The 22,300-nt window shown below is 39.1% G+C and overlaps 1 protein-coding gene across 4 annotated transcripts in view; it reads left to right on the top strand.

Annotated features, from left to right (window-relative positions):
• The window catches only part of arhgef4 (Rho guanine nucleotide exchange factor (GEF) 4), a 55,039-nt gene extending 32,739 nt beyond the window's left edge, over nt 1–22,300 (top strand). For 3 of the 4 annotated variants that reach the window (XM_073848238.1, XM_073848237.1, XM_073848239.1), the window contains 9 exons: nt 10,126–10,302; nt 15,338–15,532; nt 15,720–15,899; nt 15,990–16,222; nt 18,289–18,418; nt 18,500–18,631; nt 18,719–18,962; nt 19,407–19,484; nt 21,247–22,300. In XM_073848238.1, coding sequence (XP_073704339.1) covers nt 10,126–10,302; nt 15,338–15,532; nt 15,720–15,899; nt 15,990–16,222; nt 18,289–18,418; nt 18,500–18,631; nt 18,719–18,962; nt 19,407–19,484; nt 21,247–21,404 — 1,527 coding nt within the window. In that variant the 3' untranslated portion in view covers nt 21,405–22,300. Of the gene's footprint in view, nt 1–4,590; nt 5,427–10,125; nt 10,303–15,337; nt 15,533–15,719; nt 15,900–15,989; nt 16,223–18,288; nt 18,419–18,499; nt 18,632–18,718; nt 18,963–19,406; nt 19,485–21,246 lie in introns of those variants that run through there. The other variant, XM_073848240.1, reaches the window with a different exon arrangement.

Here is a 22,300-nt window from a genome sequence, read left to right as displayed (position 1 = left end):
GCAATCAAGGCACCACTTTAGTTTTGAACCTGTATGTAGCTGTGCCCTTGATTCAGTCATTATACATGTTGGAATTCAGTCACTGTTATTTAAAAGTCTGCTACCCATCTGTTCCTCTCCTGAGGCCTGAAACTAGCAGAATGACCTGCTGCCACTGTACTTCTCCCATCATCTTCAGCATGACTGAAGATCAATCCGTGTTGTAGGAAGATGCTGTTTTCTACAAAGAATTTCAAAGAATATGCAGAGTGTCAGAGTTTGATTTATGACTGTTTGGTATCATTTTCGAATACCACTCAGTTACTCCTCTCAGCATTTTAGTTAGAAACAGCAGAAAAATCTAATCAACAGCTGGGCCTCTGGGAGCTTGGGATGCACTGAGCTGCAGAGAAGCCCTGTGCTGATGCTGTTGTTATTGTTTTTAGCCCTTCTGTCCTGGTAAACCATCCAGTAAATGATAAACAGGGAAATTAAAGTGTCATTGTTTTAATAGGGAGCTAAGACAGGGATCACTGTAGTATTGCTCAGACATTTGAACATCCCTTAGTATTAAATTTACTTACAGTTGTTTTAGTAAACACTAGTCAACAACTAGCATTAAATATCCTGCACCCTTTGTGCTACAGACATGAATGATACAGCACCTCGAATCATGATCATAATAATTTTCATCTGGAGATCTAAGCTTGCATCATGGAAGGCACCTGAGCCATGTTTAGGGACCAGAATATAACCCCTCAGTATTTTCTGGTTTAAAACCGGCCAGCTTTTGGGGTCTGTGTTTAGCCAGTTATTCCAGCCTGAATATTAGGCACCAGTTTGGGGAGGTAAACACCAGTAGAGATTTGGGCCCCAAACCAAACATCCATAGTAGCCTAGTACACCGCAAATAAATATTTTCTTTTTTGTATTTTTTAAATACAGATTATTGGTAAAACTTTAGTATAGGTACCAATTCTCACTATTACCTAGTTGCTTGTTGTATGGATATTACTAGCTTATTAGCTGTTTATTACTACTTATAAAGCACATATTCTGCACAACCATATTTTTCTGAGTGCACATATCCGAAGCATGCACACAGAAAGCGTCTGTCACAGCATGTGAGTACTACACTAGTTTTCTTTCATGTCTTATTGCGCTTAAACTGTCAAATACACACAAGTTTATGTTAAAAACACAAATTACTTGCAAAAAAAGTTGACTGTGCCTGTGGAGGTAAACAGCTTGGAAAGAAATTGCATGCTTATATTAGATCTGTGTGGCAGCAGCTAATATACAGTAAATAAAAAAATAGATGCACTGAGGACCCGATTAAAGCACTTAAACACAGAAAAGTCAGATTTTCATGATATATCACCTTTAATCGGCAGCAATTAGGAGTTTATTGAGGCAAAAGTCATAGTTAATAGTTAGTTAATAGCGAGAACTGGACCTTAAAGGGGTCATCGGATGCAGAATTCACTTTTATGTTGTTTAATGTGTGTATGCATCCATACTATAATGATAAAAATCCACCCAGGGTTTTTTTTTTTTTATCTTTATAAATACTACCTCCACACAGACCAAGGCCGCTCCTACCTTAGACCCACCCTGAGTGAAGTGTCAGCAGTCCGCCATTGTGTCGACTCCGGTGCAGGTGTAGACAAGAATGGGTCCTAAGCGATTGAGGTGTTTTGTTATTGGATGTAATAATGAACATACCGGTGTCATTTACTCCCGACATCTGAGCCAGTGAATATGCAGTGGATTACATTTGTTTTTGAAAGGAATGCACCCTCCGATCTAATTAAATGCATCTATGTTCACAAATCATTTGTGATCCAGCTTTACCTACAGAAGGAATGAATATCAGGGTTCTTTTATGATTTTTTGCGAGTTCCATGGCTAAATGCAGCTAAATGTGGCTAAAGTAAACAGTACGGCTTGTCACCCCACGGAAGAGAGGGGCGGGGTCAGTACAGCTTATTAGCATTTAAAGGGAAATGCAACAAAACAGGTTGTTGTGAACAGAGCTGATTTTGACCAGGTAAATAGGATATTTTTTTACCCTACTATTGAGAATTTTTAACCAAAGCATGTTATAGACTTTTTATTAAGACCCTAAAGAATTATATCAACTTGTGGAAAATGGGCATCAGATGACCCCTTTTATTGTTAAAGCATAAAACGTTAATAAATCGGAAGTAGGAACAGACCTTTTTTCTGTATTGTGATATACATCTGAGTAAAATAGATTATTGTAAAAAAAAAAAAAAAAATTTAGGATGAGACTTCTATCCATTGTTTGTTGACTGGATGGAAGCAGATATGAATGAAAGCTTGTAGTCGGTTGTAAGAAATCTGTGAAGTGGACTAAATGACTGGAGAAGTTACAAGAAATTACAAGGTCAAAATTTGTAAAATAAAACATGCACAGGCAAAATGTTTACAGTTAAATCAGTAATATGCATTTAGAAAATATAGTAGATTAAAATTAAATGTCCTATTTCATGCTGACTAAAAAAAAACAATAAGCTTGAGAAAATAGAAATAAAGTACATTTTTAAATAAATAAAATAAAAATAAATAAATTCACTGCACATATTTTGCTTGTAATGTAAGATTTTATTGTTTCAAAGATATTTGAGATATGTAATAATACGGAATGCCTATATGTGTAAATAGTTAGAATCCGCCTTTTGCCAAACTTTTTTTCTCTCCCTTTTCAAATCTCTTTTGCTTTATTGTCCCAATAAGGTGGCATCTATTTACTGTAATAACTGGAATTAAAATTATAATTTACACTTTATATTTTATTATTACATACTGTTTTATAATGAACTACAATACAGGTGCAGAAAATTGCCACTATTTGCAGTAAGTAGTATAAATAGCAGAACATTCTGCTATTTTAAAGGGGTCAAAATGTTGTTTGAACATTAATGTGTGTTGGCAGTTTGTGTACACATCCAACCTACAATGATGAAAATCCATCCAGTGGTTTTTTAAAAGTAACATCCCCTTTTTAAAATCAGGTCATTCTCAGCTTCTTGTCGGTGTGACCACACAGTTGATTGACATGAAAGCCTTACCTTAGACCCGCCCTCACCAAGCTGAAACAGTTCGAATACGATCGCCATTGTGTTGACTCAGGTGTAGGGGAAGACTCTAATTGAGCGATTGAGGTGTTCTGTTGTTGGATGTAATAATGAACATAGCAGTCGTCATTTACTCCTGACATCTGAGCTGCTGAAGAGGCAGAGGATAACGCTATTTTCGTTTTTAAAAGGAAAGCACCGATCCCGATCTACATATGCATTTATGTTTGTGCGAATCATTCATGATGCAGCTTCACCCACAGCATATATAATGTTCTTGTTGGCAAGTTTCGCCGATAAATGCGGCTAAAGTAAACATTACAGCTCATAGTCCCACTCAGAGAGGGGCGGGGCTAGCAGAGCTTATTTGGATTTACAGGGACCATGCAATAAAATGAGTTGATTTTTTGCAGAGCAGATTTTGACAAGGTAAAAGGGTGTTTTTTTTTACACTACTAAGAATTTTTAACCAAAGTATATTATAGACTTTTCATTAAGACCCTAAAGAATCATATGAACTTATGGAAAATGGGCATCCGATGACTCCTTTAACATAGTGTAAATAGCATATCGCTAAAAATACTGTTATTTTCACTCACTGTAAATAGAATTTATTGCTATTTGAATTTATCACAAAAAAATGCTATTTTCACTCAGTGTAAATAACATCTAGTTACCTTAAAAATATTTTTACTAGAAACAAGATGAAAATACTGATTGTTAGCCGTTTTGCAGTGCAACCACCCAGAACACCTTATCAAAGCATAGCAAAACCCTAAAACATCTAGAACACCTTAGCTACTGCATAGCAGCAACCTGCTACAAAGTTTTACATAGGTACAGCTCTCACTGAAATATGTTTTCCACTGATCTAATTTTAGTGTTATTTTTTTGTGTGGTGGGGAGAACGGCTTGTTTCAGTGTTGGAGAGAGTGATTGTTTTGCTTGTGTGTGTGTGTCAAAAAGGCACAGCTGCTGATTTAAAAGGAAGTATCATACTGTGTGACTGTGACAGTGGGGATGGGGCTCTGCGACCAAGAGAGAGAGAGCAGCAGGTTAGTAAAATCAGAGGCCTTCACTAATCCCATTAGCTGTGCACAAATTGATGCACAGGAACGCGACGAGTGAGGATGACTGCATTAATCCTACCTCACTGACACCCACCAGGGTCAGGAAATGAAAGCTCAAGAGGTGTTTGGCACCTCATGCAGTCTTTAATTAATATCTCCAGCAACATTACCATCACTGGAGAAGACGAGGTGGACGTGCTCGGTTTTACATGGGAAGTGCGGCTGATGGGCGGCCGGCTCGGCCAATGGAGAAGCGCCAGGATAGAAAGGATGTATTATGCTGCATTCTCTCACATCCCTCCCCCCACTGCCGCCTCCCTCCTGCTACCACTAAAGGCCTGCCTCCGCTACTCTGGTATCCTGGATACGCTTCACAGCACCAGCAGCCGATTGGCTGGGAAGGATAAGAGGAAAAAAAAAAACAGGAGCAAAAACAGAAGTCAATTCAGGGAGATGGATGGTTGATTTTTGCTAGAGCCGCTAAGCACAGATGCAGCGACCATTTCTCTTTGCGTTTTGCAAAAGAGACGGTGAAAAGACAAGGGATTTCAAGTGCGTTAATCAGATCCAAGGGAATTAGCACAGCAGTGTGTTTAAGCGAAGTAGGAGGACGAGGGACGAGAACGAGAACGAGGGGGAGGCAGTGAAAGGGAGCACAGAAGGAGAAAATCAGACACAAAAAAAGAATAGAAGACGAAGAATACATGGAGGCGGAGAGACACATCCACCCCTGCTCCTGACATCAGCAGTGCGCGGGGAAAGAATCGAGGGGAGTGAGGGACGAGGAGGAGGAAGATAGTGCACGCGCGAGAGAAAGAGAGAAAGAACGAGAAGGGAGCGGAAAGGAAGTGAGCAGTTAACTGTGGACGTGGAGGCTCTTCCCCCTCCCCTTCACGTTTCACCGAGAACGCAGAGCGGATCCGGTCGGCAAATCGTGTGCCGTCGAGCGTTCGCGCACAGACCTCTAGGCGAGGGGGTTCCCGGCGCCATGGCTCGCGGAGGCCAGCGAACGACATCGCGGCTGGGCCTGACTCACTTCCTGTTGCGGTGCAACCTCAGCCCGGAGGCCCAGAAGGTGGTGGTGTTCGTCATCATGATGTTGCTGGTCATCATCAACGTAGTGCTGATGTTCCTGCTGGCCTTCCAGTAGGGCGCAGCCGCAGTGAGGAGAAAGAGCGAGGGGAGGGGTGGAGAGGAAGACGAGGAGGAGGAGGGAAAGTTGGTCCCTCTCGCTCACTCGTGGATGGGTTTTCAGGATGCAGACATCACAGTGCAGGTAACCGGAATGGGTGTGACTGTGTGTGTGAGGATGGTGGCGTTCAGCCAGAAGTAATGTGCTGAGACGGCACTGTGTTAATTATTCACCAAAGCGTAACCACTTTTGAGTGGCTTACAGGGGTCAAGCTTTGATTTTTTGAAGTCATCTGAGGGCATCTTCAGACGTTTTGTCTGTTTCTGTGAGTATGTTTGGGTGTTTACGTGTGGGAGCCTTTGAATGACGATGCTTGTTTTGTTGTGTAACTGTCAGCTTGCCTTTATTTTAAAACGTTTTGACAGCTCCTTTGTGTTGTTGGCCCATGTGTGGATTTCTTTTACACCACGCTCTGTCCCAGAGGGATCTGCACAGTCCTTTCGCTGCTGAGCAGGAGTCTGCGGGAAAAAAGAGGTCACACTGGTGAGCTGGATATGCTTGTAGTGCAGTGCAGCATTGGTTGCTCTGTGAGGAATAATATCCAGAAGGAAACAACTTGGAAAATCTATCAATGAACTTGGTATGGGTTGACTCAGCTAAAGTGGATGCTAGAACATCCAGCCTAGTTTTAAAAATCTTGTTCGTTCATGAGTTTTTATTGTATGTTTGTACAGTATGTGCCAGGGCTGTTTCTGATAGCGTCTTTGAGCAAACCAAGAAGCTGTAACTCACAGGCCGTGAAGAGGAGGCACATGGGAAAGTATGTGGGTGTGTCGCTAGGCAACAGGGTACATAGGCACAGCTGTGGTGATGAGAATGCTGGCTCTGGATTCAGGGGGTGTATGTTCAGCCTTTGAGTCCATCTCGCACAAAGTATGGACAGAGAACAGAGTGTGAATATTACATCAGCACCAATAGATCACGTTTAGCCATGCAGAGATGGTTTGATGGAGGCTGTTACTGTAAGCTTGCCAGGATTTCACTTCATTTTCTCTGTAGCCAAGCTGAACAGTGTGGCAATATATTACCCCGCTTTTTGTTTTCTTTGCCAAATCAATCCCTGTAAGCAAAAAGCGGAACCTTAAAATGACCACTCAGGGAAAAAGCAGACTGTGCAGACTGAAAAGGCTTAATTTGGTAATTCCTCCTCCAGTGATACATTGCATTTTGGTTTTGGTTAAGTGCACAGAATGAAGGGTTGTATATCATTGCATGATAACACACTATGCCACTAAGACACAGAAACAGACAGTGAAATTGAATGCTCTGTGTTGTTACACAGTATTTTTTCAAAATATATAATATGTGACCCTGGACCACAAAACCAGTCTTAAGTAGCATGGGTGTATTTGTAGCAATAGCCAAAAATACATTGTATAGGTCAACATTATAATTTTTTCTTTTATGCCAAAAATCATTAGGGTATTAAGTAAAGATCATGTTCCATGAAGATATTTTATAAATTTATAAAATTATTTTTTGATTATTAATATGCATTGCTAAGAGCTTAATTTGGACAACTTTAAAGGTGATTTTCTCAATACCAATATTTTGATTTTTTTTTGCACCCTCAGATTCCAGATATTCAAATAGTTATATCTCAGCCAAATAACATTCATATGCTAAACCATACATCAGTGGAAATCTTATTTATTCAGCTTACAGGTGACCTAAATTTAGAAAAATGGACCCTTATGACTGGTTTTGTGGTCCACGGTCACATATGTATACAGTCGTGGCCAAAAGTTTTGAGAATTACATAAATATTGGAAATTGGAAAAGTTGCTGCTTAAGTTTTTATAATAGCAATTTGCATATACTCCAGAATGTTATGAAGAGTGATCTGATGAATTGCATAGTCCTTCTTTGGCATGAAAATGAACTTAATCCTGAAAAAAACTTTCCACTGCATTGTTAAGAAGGCTTCAAAGCGTCCAAGAAAGTCCAGCAAGCGCCAGGATCGTCTCCTAAAGAGGATTCAGCTGCGGGATCGGAGTGCCACCAGTGCAGAGCTTGCTCAGGAATGGCAGCAGGCAGGTGTGAGCGCATCTGCACGCACAGTGAGGCCAAGACTTTTGGAAGATGGCCTGGTGTCAAGAAGGGCAGCAAAGAAGCCACTTCTCTCCAAAAAAACATCAGGGACAGATTGATCTTCTGCAAAAAGTATGGCGAATGGACTGCTGAGGACTGGGGCAAAGTCATATTCTCCGATGAAGCCTCTTTCCGATTGTTTGGGGCATCTGGAAAAAGGCTTGTCCGGAGAAGAAAAGGTGAGCGCTACCATCAGTCCTGTGTCATGCCAACAGTAAAGCATCCTGAGACCATTCATGTGTGGGGTTGCTTCTCATCCAAGGGAGTGGGCTCACTCACAATTTTGCCCAAAAACACAGCCATGAATAAAGAATGGTACCAATACACTCTCCAACAGCAACTTCTTCCAACAATCCAACAACAGTTTGGTGAAGAACAATGCATTTTCCAGCACGATGGAGCACCGTGCCATAAGGCAAAAGTGATAACTAAGTGGCTCGGGGACCAAAACGTTGACATTTTGGGTCCATGGCCTGGAAACTCCCCAGATCTTAAAACTTGTGGTCAATCCTCAAGAGGCGGGTGGACAAACAAAAGCCCACTAATTCTGACAAACTCCAAGAAGTGATTATGAAAGAATGGGTTGCTATCAGTCAGGATTTGGCCCAGAAGTTGATTGAGAGCATGCCCAGTCGAATTGCAGAGGTCCTGAAAAAGAAGGGCCAACACTGCAAATACTGACTCTTTGCAAACATATGAAGTGCTTGTAATTATATTTCAGTACATCACAGAAACAACTGAAACAAAGATCTACAAGCAGTTGAGCAGCAAACTTTGTGAAAACTGATATTTGTGTCATTCTCAAAACTTTTGGCCACGACTCTATATACACTTATGCATACATACATACATACATACAGTGCTGGTTACATAATTTAATTACAAAATAAATGTAACTAATCTGTTAAAGTTACTGAGAAAAAATGTGTAATACAATACAGTTATTTATGAAAATGTTAACGATTACGAAAGGAGTTACATATTCTCAGTATTTTCACACACACACACACACACGCACACACACACACACGCACGCACGCACGCACGCACGCACGCACGCACGCGCGCGCGCACACGCACGCACGCACGCACGCACACACACACACGCACGCGCACGCACGCACGCACGCGCGCGCACACACACACACACACACACACACACACACACACATACAGATTTAATTGATTTCTTTCCAAAATTGCATTGACTCGTCTAAAATATGAGACAACTGTTTCAGGGGTTTAGGACACAGAATAGGACACATGCTTATTAACTATATATATTTTTTTCTAAGGCATTGTTAGGTACAAGTGTTTCCTGTTATATCTTTGATTTCAAAAACAGCATCATTGCTATTAAACTATATCTTATGATTTTAAATCAGTATTTAACCTCAGAATGATCTCAAAGTAAAAAGAGGTTCTGAAGTCTGAAGATTTTGTGGTGGCTGTGCTTAAAAATGAAATTTTTATCACCTTAATTCAAGCGATTTAAAAGTCAAGAGGATTTTGAAAGTCTGTCAGTAATCAGTGTTGAGTACTACTGTAAGGTTACCCCTACCTGGTTTAACAGTAGAAAACATTAATTAGAAATTTTGAAAAGTAATCAAAAAGTAATCAAATTACTTTGATAAAGTAATTAAAATAGTTACACTACTTTTTACATTTTAAATAGGGTAACTTGTAAACCAGGCCAAAAACTTCAAATGATAACATTGTTTTGATTTATCATGCGTTAACAAATACAGAACATTTCATTTGGATGAACTTGAACCAACACACACTACATCAACAAACGGAAGACTAATTATTTCCGTTTATTTGCACAAATGTAATAAAGTAATAATTAGCCATATTTAACTACACTAGATAACTATGAGCATTGATTATTGTGCAAAAACAGTTGAGTTTTGAACTGATGCATTTAAGTGTTTGAACTAATTGAACTTACCTAATTTAAAGGTATTGTTTGCTACCAAAAATTAGTTTAGTTTAATTTAGCAAACAAGTTTAAGAATGTCCATATACTAGTCACATATATCAAACTAAGCAATGAAATGAAACCTTAAATTAAAGGCTTATTACTTTCATTTACAGTCTAAAAAAAAAAAAAAAGTTTATTTACTATAGTTTAGAAAACTATAGTAACATATGAGAAGAACTCAAGAGTTAAACTGTGTCAAAATCATCTTGATAATGTCAGCTACCTTTTAATAGAAAGATATGTACAATCAACAAAAAATTGTTGACTATCAATACTTTGTTGACCAGTTACCAAGCAATGATTAATGTTGATCAGTCTATGGTGTAAAAAGGTTGCATTAGCAATAAAAAAAAAAAAAAAAAAAACACTTAAGCACAACATGGTCAGGTTAAAGTGTCCCAAATTTTCATCAATTTTACTGGTAGTCCACTGTATTGTATGAAGAATTTTTGGGTATAATATGTCAGTTTATTTTATTTTGCTATCCTCACTTACTTAAATCAACTATAGTTTCCTGCACCCACTAGTAAAAAAAATATGATAAAAAAAAATATATATATATCCGGTGTCTGGATAATTTTTGGTTTGACTGTACATACATATTTGCTATCATAGTCATGTTGAAGTAGTTCTTGCTCTAATATTATCAGTTTTTAGATACAGGGAATATTTTTCATTCTGTTTTGCCTTAATCTTATGTCTCAACAGCTGATCAGTGATGGCAGCGTGTGCGCGGAGGCTCTATGGGACCACGTCACCATGGACGACCAGGAGCTGGGCTTCAAAGCTGGAGACGTCATCGAAGTAGTGGACGCCACAAACAAGGAGTGGTGGTGGGGCCGGGTGCTGGACAGCGAGGGCTGGTTCCCCGCCAGCTTTGTTCGGGTAAAGGAGAACAGACTTCCCGTTCCTAACAAAAAATTTGATTACTGTCGCATTATGTCATCACTATTACATTAGGCTACAGTGAGGGGTCGTCAGTGCACCAGTGTCCTTTTTGCCAAGCACATTGGTAAAAGCCACTGCACAGTGAACGTTTAGAGCCAGATTTACAAACCTAAAACCACAAACCCAAAAGAGAGCCGTTGGGAGTGAAAAGTTCTGCTGGTGATTTGATAATGTGGAATTTAAAGAACGCAGATGCCCTCAGATCATTTCCATAATGACACTTTCTGCCAACAGCAGCGCCAATTAGTGAATGTGCAGCCGTGTCAAGTGCAAAATGGGTGAAGACATTATTCGCAAAATCTTAGTAAATCACATTAAATGATTCATTTAAAGGGGTCATGATTATATTTTGTATTATTTTAATATGTTCCTTGAGGTTTATTTATAACGTTAAAGGCACATAATGTAATAAATACATTTTTTATTAAAATATCCAAAAATCACTAGAACAGTGTTATATATTTTGCTAACTTGTGTACTTAACATTATCCAAAATGTTTCAAAGAATGTTTAAATCCAGAGAAATAAGCAGTTTTAACTAGTGACACGGATCGTGTCCTCCTTGCGTCATCTGCCAATGACGTCATACACCAAAAATCATAATTAAATTGTAAATATTCAATATATTGCTCAGCTCTAATATAAACTGCATGTTGTTATACTGTACATAGTGTATTAAACGGCAAGAACAAACAAGTGAAAGAATTTCTATATACTAGTGGCATATATCAAACTAAGCAATGAAATGAAACTCTTATTAAAAGCTTATTACTTTCATTTACAGTCAAATTTATTCGGATACATTTAACATTTCTCACATTATCACAGGTAATTCACTATAGTTTAGACAATGGTAGTAAAATATGACAAGAACTCACAGTTAAACTGTGTCAGAACAAATTAATCTTGATAATGTCAAATAACTTTGATAGAAAGGTATAAGATGGATCACAATCAACTAAAAATTCAGACTGTTAGTATGACAATATTTACACAACTATCAATACTTTTACCCAAATTTTTTTTATCAATTTTACTAATGACACGGACTCTTAATTTTCCGGTTTTATTTTGTAGAAAACATAGAAACGCCTAAGACACACTAACATGTTACGCATTGTATTAGAAAGGTGAAGAACGCACAGAGTAGCATTATTAACAGAACTTTCAAAACACTCCGCTGAAAAACCGCTGTTTTACCTCATATACACATGACTGGAAAAAGCGGAAACGGTCGACTGTGGCATAATAAAAGCTTTGCTACTTTCAAGCCATGTATCGCGCTCGTCCTTCATTAGCAATCGCTCCAACATCCTCATTTCATACTTCCATACTACTTCCATGAACGTGATTTCTGCCCGAGTCCCAACGAATTTCATTGGATGTGGGGATAAAGACTAGAACTCCCGTGATTCCACACTCAATCACAACATCATCAAACTTCTTGTTTTGAATAAACTTATATATTATTGTGTCTTTAATAAAGTTTTTTGCACAAAAATAGAAATAAATATGTGGAAAAATGATTATTTTCAACCTTAATTTCTGGACCTTTTTCTAAAAAGACCTGTTTTAAGGGGTCAGGAATTGGCCACTCTTATGATTGGCTAAAGTCATTGCATAGGAAACAATATCAACGCCCCCTCGCTATTGCATGTGAGTGTTTTGACAACATATAAAAAAAAACTGTAATTTCCAGACAAAGCATTATGAAATAATTTACTTACCGTTTGTGATGCAGCTGCGATCAGATCTAGTAACGCTTTATCTTTCAACTAATGTTTCCTTGTGATCTCTCCATGACACTGTACTTCAACCTTTACGAAACAAAACCCCAATCCACAAAACTATCCACTCGTTCCATATGCTGGGATCCTTCTGATAGGTGTGAACGTGCTGTTTACACCAAACGTGTCAAAGCAAACAGTGTCAAAGCAAAAGCGTCCTAGTGACGATAGACTTAGGCACGTGGACTGTGTCAGAAAGCGAATGTGCGTCTGTATACTGTATGCAGTGCAGACAAGATGGTGGCAGTGATTGTAATTTCTATTTGCTTTTGACACAACGCAACACTCGCATTCAGAGCAATGTATGCCAGTGGGCAGGGCCTATGGTGAGAAGATGACTATTCGTCAATGCCTTGCGCTGGAGGTAGTGTTTATGCAAATTTTTTTGCCTGGGTGACATCAGATCCAAACGAGCCGTTTTTGGAGATTAAATAAATGCTTTGTTTATAATGAGGACTTTGTTTTAAGCTATGAAACTTATAGACGTTTTTCCTAAACACGGAAGTAAGTCCGACTCTTAACTAGGGCTGGGAATCGATTCCAAAAAGAATCGATTCCTCGATTCCGAGGCATTGGGAATCGAGAGTCGATTCCAACGTTTGGAATCGATCCTCTCAAGGGGAATCGACTCCTCATTCAGAGCCGTTTTCAGTTCAACAAAACTTACCTCTTAAACGGAAGGCTGCATTCCATGAAGGCTGCATATTTCGGCTGCAAGTCATCAAACGTCGATTGACGAAAATAAACGTAATAAAAATGAGTTTAAGGACGCAGCCTTCAGTTTGAGAAGCACCCATTAATTTGCCTCTTGCTCACTAATAGTTATTATAGTCTGATACATTTCCACAAAAAGATTCGTTCGGATAGATTATTTAAATGAACCAGTTCAAAAAACGATTCAGATGTTATTTTACGGGAAAACTGGCTCATGATGTCCACAATTTAGACGACAGAATAGATCATGACGTGTCTTGATCTTATTTACATCTTAAATAAATGCTATTTTTAATCTATCAGCCAAATGATAACTCTGAAAGAAAACGCAGAGAGCACGTATCAGTGGCCGAGAGCGCATCTGATTGACAGTTCTCGCCACGAGCTCTCATATCAGTGTTGTTGTTAAAGTTCTGTTTATTTTGTTTCAGTGTATAGTTTTGTCATTTTATACACGTCACATCTTGTTTTATTCATGCAATAAATGCATGTCCACCGCTGAGCTGTGGGTTATGACTAATTTCCTGGGCAACGAATTACAATTTGAAATCAGTCAGAGCTACAGAAAAATAGTATATATATATCTTCTTTTTTTTTTTTTTTTTTTTTTTTTTTACAAATGAAGCTTAATATTATGAGAAGGTAACTTTATACAACCTTTACATCCTGCATACATTGCGAAATTAGCTTCCTCCAATCTAAAAAACAAGAATCGAAAAAGAATCGAAACAACAGTGAGGAATCGATTCTGGAATCGAATCCAATCGATTCCAGAACCAGGAATCGGAATCGGAATCGATTCCAAAATTTTCGGAATCGAACAGCCCTACTCTTAACTGAAAGAATGCTTTGCATTTCCGGTCTGCATTGTTTCTAGTCAAATTAGGCTATATTCCGAGTAGTGGTGGGCCGTTATCGGCGTTAACGTGCTGCGTTAACCTGAAACTCTTATCGCGCGATAAAAAAAAATATCGCCGTTAATCTATTCTCAAATTTGGGTTGGGAGCTGGGTCTAAACTACGCAAGCTATGATGACTTTCACCTTGATAGTTTAACGCGGATGTATACCGAAGACTATAGAATATGGTCGCGCGTTTAAGTCTCCTCCGCCAAAACACAGACGGGATCGTGTAGTCCTCCATTCATAAAAACCGAATCTACTATAGCGAAATGCCACGTAAATTCGTCGTTTTTTGGATTCATAAATCAAATGTTGGTCTGTCACTTAATTCAAATCGCGATATGGACTAGTGTATGTGAAACCTGAAATGCAAAAAGACCGTTTTAATATGAATCCGATATGTTCCGTTTGCCTAGCTGTATGTATGCGTTGCGGAGACGAGCTTTTACTACACGCATACTGAAACACACGTGACGCTCCCGGTAATTTTTGGCATTTTCATCTCACATGAACAGATAAACTCAATCTCCCAAACTGCTGTGAGTGTCACTTTTAACGTTTCATTTGAGAAAACTAGCATCATATCATACTGTATGACACAGAAACTTCACGGCAACCTGTCAAAATAAAAGTACGGTGTAACATGTAATGGGCTGGGTAGGTGTTGACGTTAAAAAAAAACACAATCTAATAGGTAGAAAAAATAATTTCATTGTTAGTTAGTTAGCAAACACAAGTACATCTAATTGAACATAATTTATTTTCATCAACAAATTATCATAGAACAGCTTTATGAGCTTTATGATCCATTCTCAAAGACTTTAAGTCATTATTTGGGTAGCACACATATTCTGAATGCCTTCAGCAGAATTCAAATTAGCCATTTTAATATAGATTAATCTAGATTAATTCCAAGATTTAATCTAGATTAATCTAGATTAAAAAAATTAATCTATGCCCACCCCTAATTCCGAGCTAATAAACCAATGTTAAACCTATTAAAATGTTTTTAAAAAGCACATGGCTCCATAGCGCCATCACTTGGCAATGTCGCAATGACCGTCATTTGTCAGTGCCTCACTTTAATGAGTGTGTAGATGACACGAAGCAGTGGACGTTAACTACATTAAAAACAGATGGGCTATTTGAATGGGTTCCTATGGAGACCGTAACAGAAAATCTGATGTTAGAATTCGTAATGGCGGCGCTCATCGTTTACTCAGGAAAAAGGTCTATAGGATGTTTTAATAGTTTAAAGACCTTTTATATGCCAGAAGTTCAAGGCAAATTTGATTTGATTTGATTTGTCATGACCCCTTTACATACTCCCAAATTTGCTCCTACAAATCAATATGTAATAAGGTAAGACAAAAAAAATAACTGTCAGCACCTTTTCATTGATAATTTTTCACTGCGTCTCTTTAGTAAATCCTGACAGTAGTTTTTTGTAATGCCAGTTTTTAAGGGGGTTTGCACTGGTGTAGTTTGTTAGTAAATCTGGCCCACAGTCATCAAAAAATGGCAGATATTGGCTCATAATTCAACATTGTGCACTATTTCTTATTGGTAGTTACGGGTGAACCAAGATGAGCCAATGGAGGAATACTTAGCCCATCTGGACGGGGCCTCGGAGGGGGGTGGGGCCAGCATGGGGGGCCCCTTAGGGCCCGGTCTGCCCTGCAAGGAGCAAATGAGAGCCAACGTCATCAATGAGATCATGAGCACAGAGAGGGATTACATCAAACACCTGAAGGACATCTGTGAGGTCAGTTTACCACATGGCTGTGATCGATCTGTTCTACTTAGTATGTGGATCTTGTTACATAGTGTCTATAGAGTCACTGGGCTCTCTGTTTACATGCTGAGTGAATGGCCTGATTCACATAAGAGGAATGAGTAAAGCTGTTCCATAATGAGCATTAAACCTTTGACATACTCGCTTTGGCTCCCAGGGCTATATAAAACAGTGTCGGAAGAGGACAGACATGTTTACCGAGGACCAACTGCGCACTATCTTTGGGAACATCGATGAGCTCTACCGCTTCCAGAAGAAGTTCCTCAAAGCCTTGGAGAAGAAATTCAACAAAGACCATCCTCACCTCAGCGAGATCGGCTCCTGCTTCTTAGAGCACGTAAGATGGCTTCAGTGTAGGCGGGTGATGTAGGATGCAGGTTTTAGGTTTGGATCTTTATTCTGTTCTCTTCACTTCTTTTTTATCCAGCAAACCAACTTTCAGATCTACTCTGAGTATTGCAACAACCACCCCAATGCCTGCGTGCAGCTCTCCAAACTGATGAAGATCAAGAAGTACGTGTTCTTCTTTGAGGCCTGTCGCCTGCTCCAGAAGATGATTGACATTTCGTTGGATGGATTCCTGCTTACACCTGTTCAGAAGATCTGCAAGTATCCTCTGCAGCTGGCTGAACTGCTGAAGTACACCAACCCACAGCACAGGTAATGAGGTCTACACTACTGTTACACATTTACTACACTCTCAAGCTGTCATTGCATACCTATTCAAAAGATACTAATTTTTTTTGAGAGTGTACTGTATGTCCACATTAATATGTGATTTAGCTATACAACATAAATTATATCTTGATTTGTTTGTTAAAGGGACAGTTCATCTGAAAAAAAAAGTCTGGTAATTTATTACTCACCCTCATGTCGTTCCAAACCTGTAAGACCTTCGTTCATCTTCAGAACACAAATTAAGATATTTTTGATGAAATCAGAGAGCTTTCTGACCCTAAATAGACAGCAACACAACTGACACATTCAAGGCCCAAAAAGGTAGTAAGGACATTGTTAAAAATGTCCATTTGACATCAGTGGTTCAACCGTAATGTTATGAAGCTACAAGAATAGTTTTTGTGGACAAAGAAAACAAAAATAATTATTTTATTCAACAATTTCTTCTATTCTGTGTAAAAAAAAAAGTAATATACAGTGCCTTGCGAAAGTATTCATACACCTTTAATCTACACTCCATACACCATAATGGCAAAGCAGAAAACAGGGTTTTAACATCTTTGCAAATTTATTAAAAATTAAAAGCCTAAATGATTCTGTTGCATAAGTATTCATACCCTTATCTGGGACAGTTGAAATGTAGCTCAGGAGCATTCATATTGCTTGTAGATGTTACTACACTTTGAGTGAATATAACCTGTGGCAAATTCAATTGAATGGGTATGATTTGGAAAGGCACACACATCTTAATAAAAGATCGAACAGCTGAAAATGCATATCAGAGCAAAAACCAAGCTCTGAGGTAAAAAAAAACACACATCTGGGGAAGAGTTCAGAAAAAATTTGGCTGAATTGAAGGTTCAGAGAAGCATTTAGTCTCCATTACCTTTAATGGAAGACGTTTGAAACAGCCACAACTCTTCCTAGAGCTGGCCTCCTGGCCAAACTGAGCAATTGATGGAGAAGGGCCTTGACTAGAGTGGCGACCAAGATCCTGATGGTCTCTCTTGTTGAGCTTCATGATTATATGTGGAGATAGGAGAAACTTACAGAATGACAAACATCACTGCAACACTCCACCGATCTGGGCTTTATGGAGGTGTGGCAAGACTCAAACCACTCCTCAGTGAAGACACATTAAAACACACTTGGAATTTGCAAAACAGCATCCAAAAGAACCCTCAGACTGTGAGAAACAAGATTCTGTGGTCTGATGAACCTTAATTCCAAGCATCATGTTTGAAGGAAACCAGGCACTGCTCATCATCACCTGCAGAGTGCCATCACAAAAGTAAAGTGTGCTGGTTGCAACCTCATGCTGTGGAGATGTTTTTCAGTGGCAGGGACAGAGGGACTTAGAGTAGAAGAAAAGCTCAATTCACCAAAATATTAAGATAGCCTTAATGAAAACCCAGTCCAGAGTATTCAGAACCTCAGACTGGGCAGAAAGTTCACCTTCCAACAGGGCAGTGACCCTAAGGACACAGAAAAAGTTGCTTATAGACAACTCTGTGAATGTCCTTGAGTGGCCCAGACAGAGCCTGGGCTTGAACTCAATCAAATATTTCTGGAGAATCTTCTGGAAAAATTTCTGCCAGACCTTATCCAAGCTGGCTGAGCTTGAGAGATGAGGCAAAGAATTGGCAATTATCTGCCAAAGTTGATGTGCAAATGTTGTTGCACCATACCCAACAAGACTTGAGGCTGTAAAGGTGCTTCAGCTAAGTACTAAGTTATGGGTATGAATACTTATGCAATGTACTTATTTCAGTTTTTTTATTTGAATAAATTCATAAATTCAGTTGTGACAATTCTGTTTTTGCTTTGTCATTATGTGCATGGAGTGTAGATTGATGTGGAAAAAAAATAATTGAACAGTTTAACATAAGGCAGCAACAACAAAACGTGAAAAAAAATAGAGGGGTATGAATACTTTTGCAATGCACTGTAATTCATCACCCATTACAAATAACTGAATCAGTGTTTTGAATGATTTGATTCACATTTTGCTAACTGGCATTTCGAATCTTATATGTTTTGCTTTTCAGAGATTATAAGGATGTGGAAGCTGCCTTAAATGCAATGAAGAATGTGGCCAGACTCATCAATGAGAGAAAGAGGCGTCTCGAGAATATTGACAAAATTGCTCAATGGCAAAGCTCCATAGAGGACTGGGAGGTAAATTACACGAGCATCTTGAATAGTGTTCACTCACTGATTCGCTCCAGATTCTCAAAGGCTCCTTTTCCCTTTCATTAGGGTGAAGACATCTTGAGCAGAAGCTCTGATTTGATTTTCTCAGGAGACCTGACCAAGATCTCCCAGCCACAGGCCAAAGGCCAGCAGCGAATGTTCTTTCTCTTTGACCACCAATTGGTTTTCTGTAAAAAGGTCAGAATCACTATTATATTATGGCAGATGGTTTTTATCTGAGTTTCACCCAGTAGTTATTTTATACGATTGTTCTGCTGATCACAGGATCTGCTTCGGAGGGACATCCTGTACTACAAGGGTCGGTTAGACATGGATCAGATGCAAGTGGTGGATGTAGAGGACGGGAAGGATAAGGACTTTAACGTGAGTGTGAAGAATGCCTTGAAATTATGTTCTCCTGGGGGAGAGGAGGTCCACCTCCTGTGTGCCAAAAAGCCAGAGCAGAAGCAGCGCTGGCTGCGAGCCTTTGCGGATGAACGGGAACAGGTCCAGCACGACCTCGAAACAGGTGAACAGGCTTTTAAAAGCGTTAACAAAAGCATTGATTTTATTGTCCACAGTCTTTAAATGCACAATTTTCTCAGTCATACTGCATCATTTGTTCTCCATCTACAAAAATGGATGTAAATGACAACTTGAAATCATGTGGTGATTGAGTTTACCATTTTATAAAACTACCCAGAAGGTTGGCTTACATTTAACCCAATCGCTGGGTTTGTCCATGTTTCACCGATCACTCTAACAAATGCTACTAGCAAATATTAATGGACATTCAAACTGTTAGCAGTGCCATGAAATATTTGAAATATAAATGTTCTTATGTATTCATATTTGCTGATCTGTTTAGTTTTATATATTGTTTATTAATAACAGAAGTATCGGTCAGTTTGCCATGGTTGACTAACTGACTATTTTCAGACGTATAAATGTTTTTGTTTTGTCCTCCAAACAGGTTTTACGATCACAGAGGTCCAGAAGAAGCAGGCTATGTTGAATGCATCTAAAAGTCATCCAACAGGGAAGCCCAAAGGTGAATTTCAGCTGTTTGTCATTTTGACGTTATTATTATTATTATTATTATATGCTAGAGATTCACTACAGTTGAGAATGTAGTGAATGAGTTGTGGCATGTGTCACTGTACGTGTTCACCAGCATGTGTTGACCATGTTTTTGTTGTGTTTCATCATTACCGCACTGCCCTGGAACAGCATTAGCTTTACAGCACCTTTTGGCACTCAGATCTCCTTCACTCCTTCATCCAAAAACTTCCAAGTGCCTACGTTTTTCTGAACCTTCAGGACCTCTGGCTACCAGGGCCACCTTAACTTCACCTCTCCTCCCTGAGGGGCCTCAGCGTAGGCAGGGGCGGGGGGTTAGGGTGCCCCCTGGGGTCCTGCGCAGGGCAATATCCTGGGTGTCCTCTCAAAGTAGAGAGCCGATCGAGTAGTCCAGGGTAATTCTACAGAGTGTTAGTGTGATTTATCCGCTTATTTAACAGGCTGGGTCAAAATATCGATTTTCTGATTAATCATGATGATCATTCGAATCATCCTTTACCAGAGTTTGCAGTCTGAATTGAATGTGATAACATAAAAAGACAGTGTTGGGTGAAATTACAGATTTTTGGGGGTTGTTCAAACAGGACGCATGCAATAACATGCACGACTGGTATAGTCTGATTCATGCACATGTTCATGACAAAAGACTCTTTTATACCAGACATTTTAACAACATACATAGTAACCACAAGTAGCTAACTAATGAATCAGTGTAGAGTGCTTCACAAACAAATGACACTTTTTAATTAGATATTTTTATTGAATCAAAAACATACAGCGCAACCAGTGAAGCCCAATTCATAAACAAGTGTATCTTTTAAAATGGTTCTTTTTAGTGAATCAAAAACATGCAGAACAAACAATGTAGTCTTATTCACAAACAAATGACTGAATCTTCTTAGTGAATCAAAAATGCACCTTGCAAACCATGTGGGCCAATTCACAAACAACTGACTCTTTTTAAACAGTAATTTTTAGTGAACAAACATACAGAGACAATGTGGGCAAATTCAAATAAAATGAACTCCTTTTAAACAGATTTAAAAAAAAAAAAATGTGAATCAACATACAGAGCAAACACTGTAGTTTGAGTCACAAACAAAAGACTCTCTTAAACCAGTTCTTTTTACTGAATCAAAAACACAGTGTAGCCCAATTCACAAAAAAATACTCTTTTTCAAATGGGTTGTATTTAGTGAATCAACATGCAGAACAAACAATGTAATCTGATTCAAATGACTCTTATTAGAATCAATGAGCTTTCGCCACTCTTTCATGGGAGTTCATAACTGAAATGTGTGAGTATTTGTGATATTTTAATTATTAGAATATAAAAATAACGGTTTTAGTTGTTCACAGTGCATGTTTTACATATTTATGATTTAGTTATTGTATCTGGTAAATAAGCAGCATGAATATTTGTAATGTACAAAACGTACAGTGTTTTACAGCTGAAGTGAGAATCACTTTCATATTGAATCAGAAAATCTGTATTGATACCCAGCCTTTAATTCGCAGTAACTGACAGTTTCTGTAATTCACTGGACCCATCATTCCCTTACAAGTACACACTAAAACCATTTACAGCATAACAACCAATAATACCAACATACGCAGAACCAGCGGCCAAAACACGCTCGTCTACTAAACCCATGTGCACATCTGTGTCCCGTTCTCTAATGAGCGAAATCTCTAAGGTTCCTGACCCTTTGTTTATGTCCTCCTCCCCACAGCTGTGACCAGGCCCTACTACGACTTCCTGCTGCGTCAGAAGCACCCCACGCTTCCCACCTCCCTGCCCCAGCAGCAGGTCATCATGTTGGCCGAACCCAAACGCAAGACCTCCAATTTCTGGCACAACATCGGACGCTTGACACCGTTCAAAAAATGAGAGACTCGGTCCATGGGCGGTTGTGCCTGAACTCGTGTTTTTATCCCAGTGTAACATGTTTATTTTTATTGTCCAATTGCGAAAGCACTTTATGGGTTGGTTACAATCACGGCATCACTCCCAGACGTCGCCGAACATCGTGGGAGGGGCGTTCCTGCTTTGTTATTATTATTAACGTCGAAAAAGACGGCTACTACTGCTCAACCGCTCCACTTTTCCGGCACTAACACGACTACTGCTGCAAGTCATCGTACGGACACGCTTCATCGAAAGAGCCCTTGCTTGAAGAGAGGACTTCTTTATATGTTGGTTAATTTATTTTGGAGTTTTCAATGTATGCCAGCTATCCACAGTGCCCAACTACTAGCTTTTGTATGTAATTTGATACTTTTGTGAAACCCACGACGAGGACGTTTGAAGCTTCAAAGGGTTCCGCACAAGACAAAAGTAGAGCGTTTATTACTGTATTAACTTCCTGGAGGCTGCCACTCGAAGTCCGTGGATATCATGTCAGTCTGTGTATGCAACTATCAACTCCTCCCAACGTTCTCCTCTAAAACGACAGTTAGACGACGTCCCATCGGTACTCACCGTTTCAGATGAGTGTTTCATGTATGTGCTCATTTGATTCTGCTGCCTAATGACTCCTCTGTAACGAACTTCTCTTTGAAGTGCCATTCCAAACGTAACCCAGATATTGTGATGGGGGTTGCATGAATTTGCTGTGAAACTCCACCTTTTCAACCCAAATAAATTCTCAATATTCTGTCATTCTGATAGATAATGGTACTATTAAATTAAAGACTATGTTTGACAGTTGTCAAATATGTATGAATATCTTTGACCACAAAGCAAAGTATGTTAATAAAAAGCATTTGTAAGTGTTATGAATCTGA

Source organism: Garra rufa, chromosome 10 (assembly GCF_049309525.1).
Source record: "Garra rufa chromosome 10, GarRuf1.0, whole genome shotgun sequence".
Lineage (NCBI taxonomy): Eukaryota > Metazoa > Chordata > Actinopteri > Cypriniformes > Cyprinidae > Garra > Garra rufa.
The sequence above is the reverse complement of the archived record's forward strand: the minus strand, read 5'-3'. Positions and strand labels throughout refer to the sequence as shown.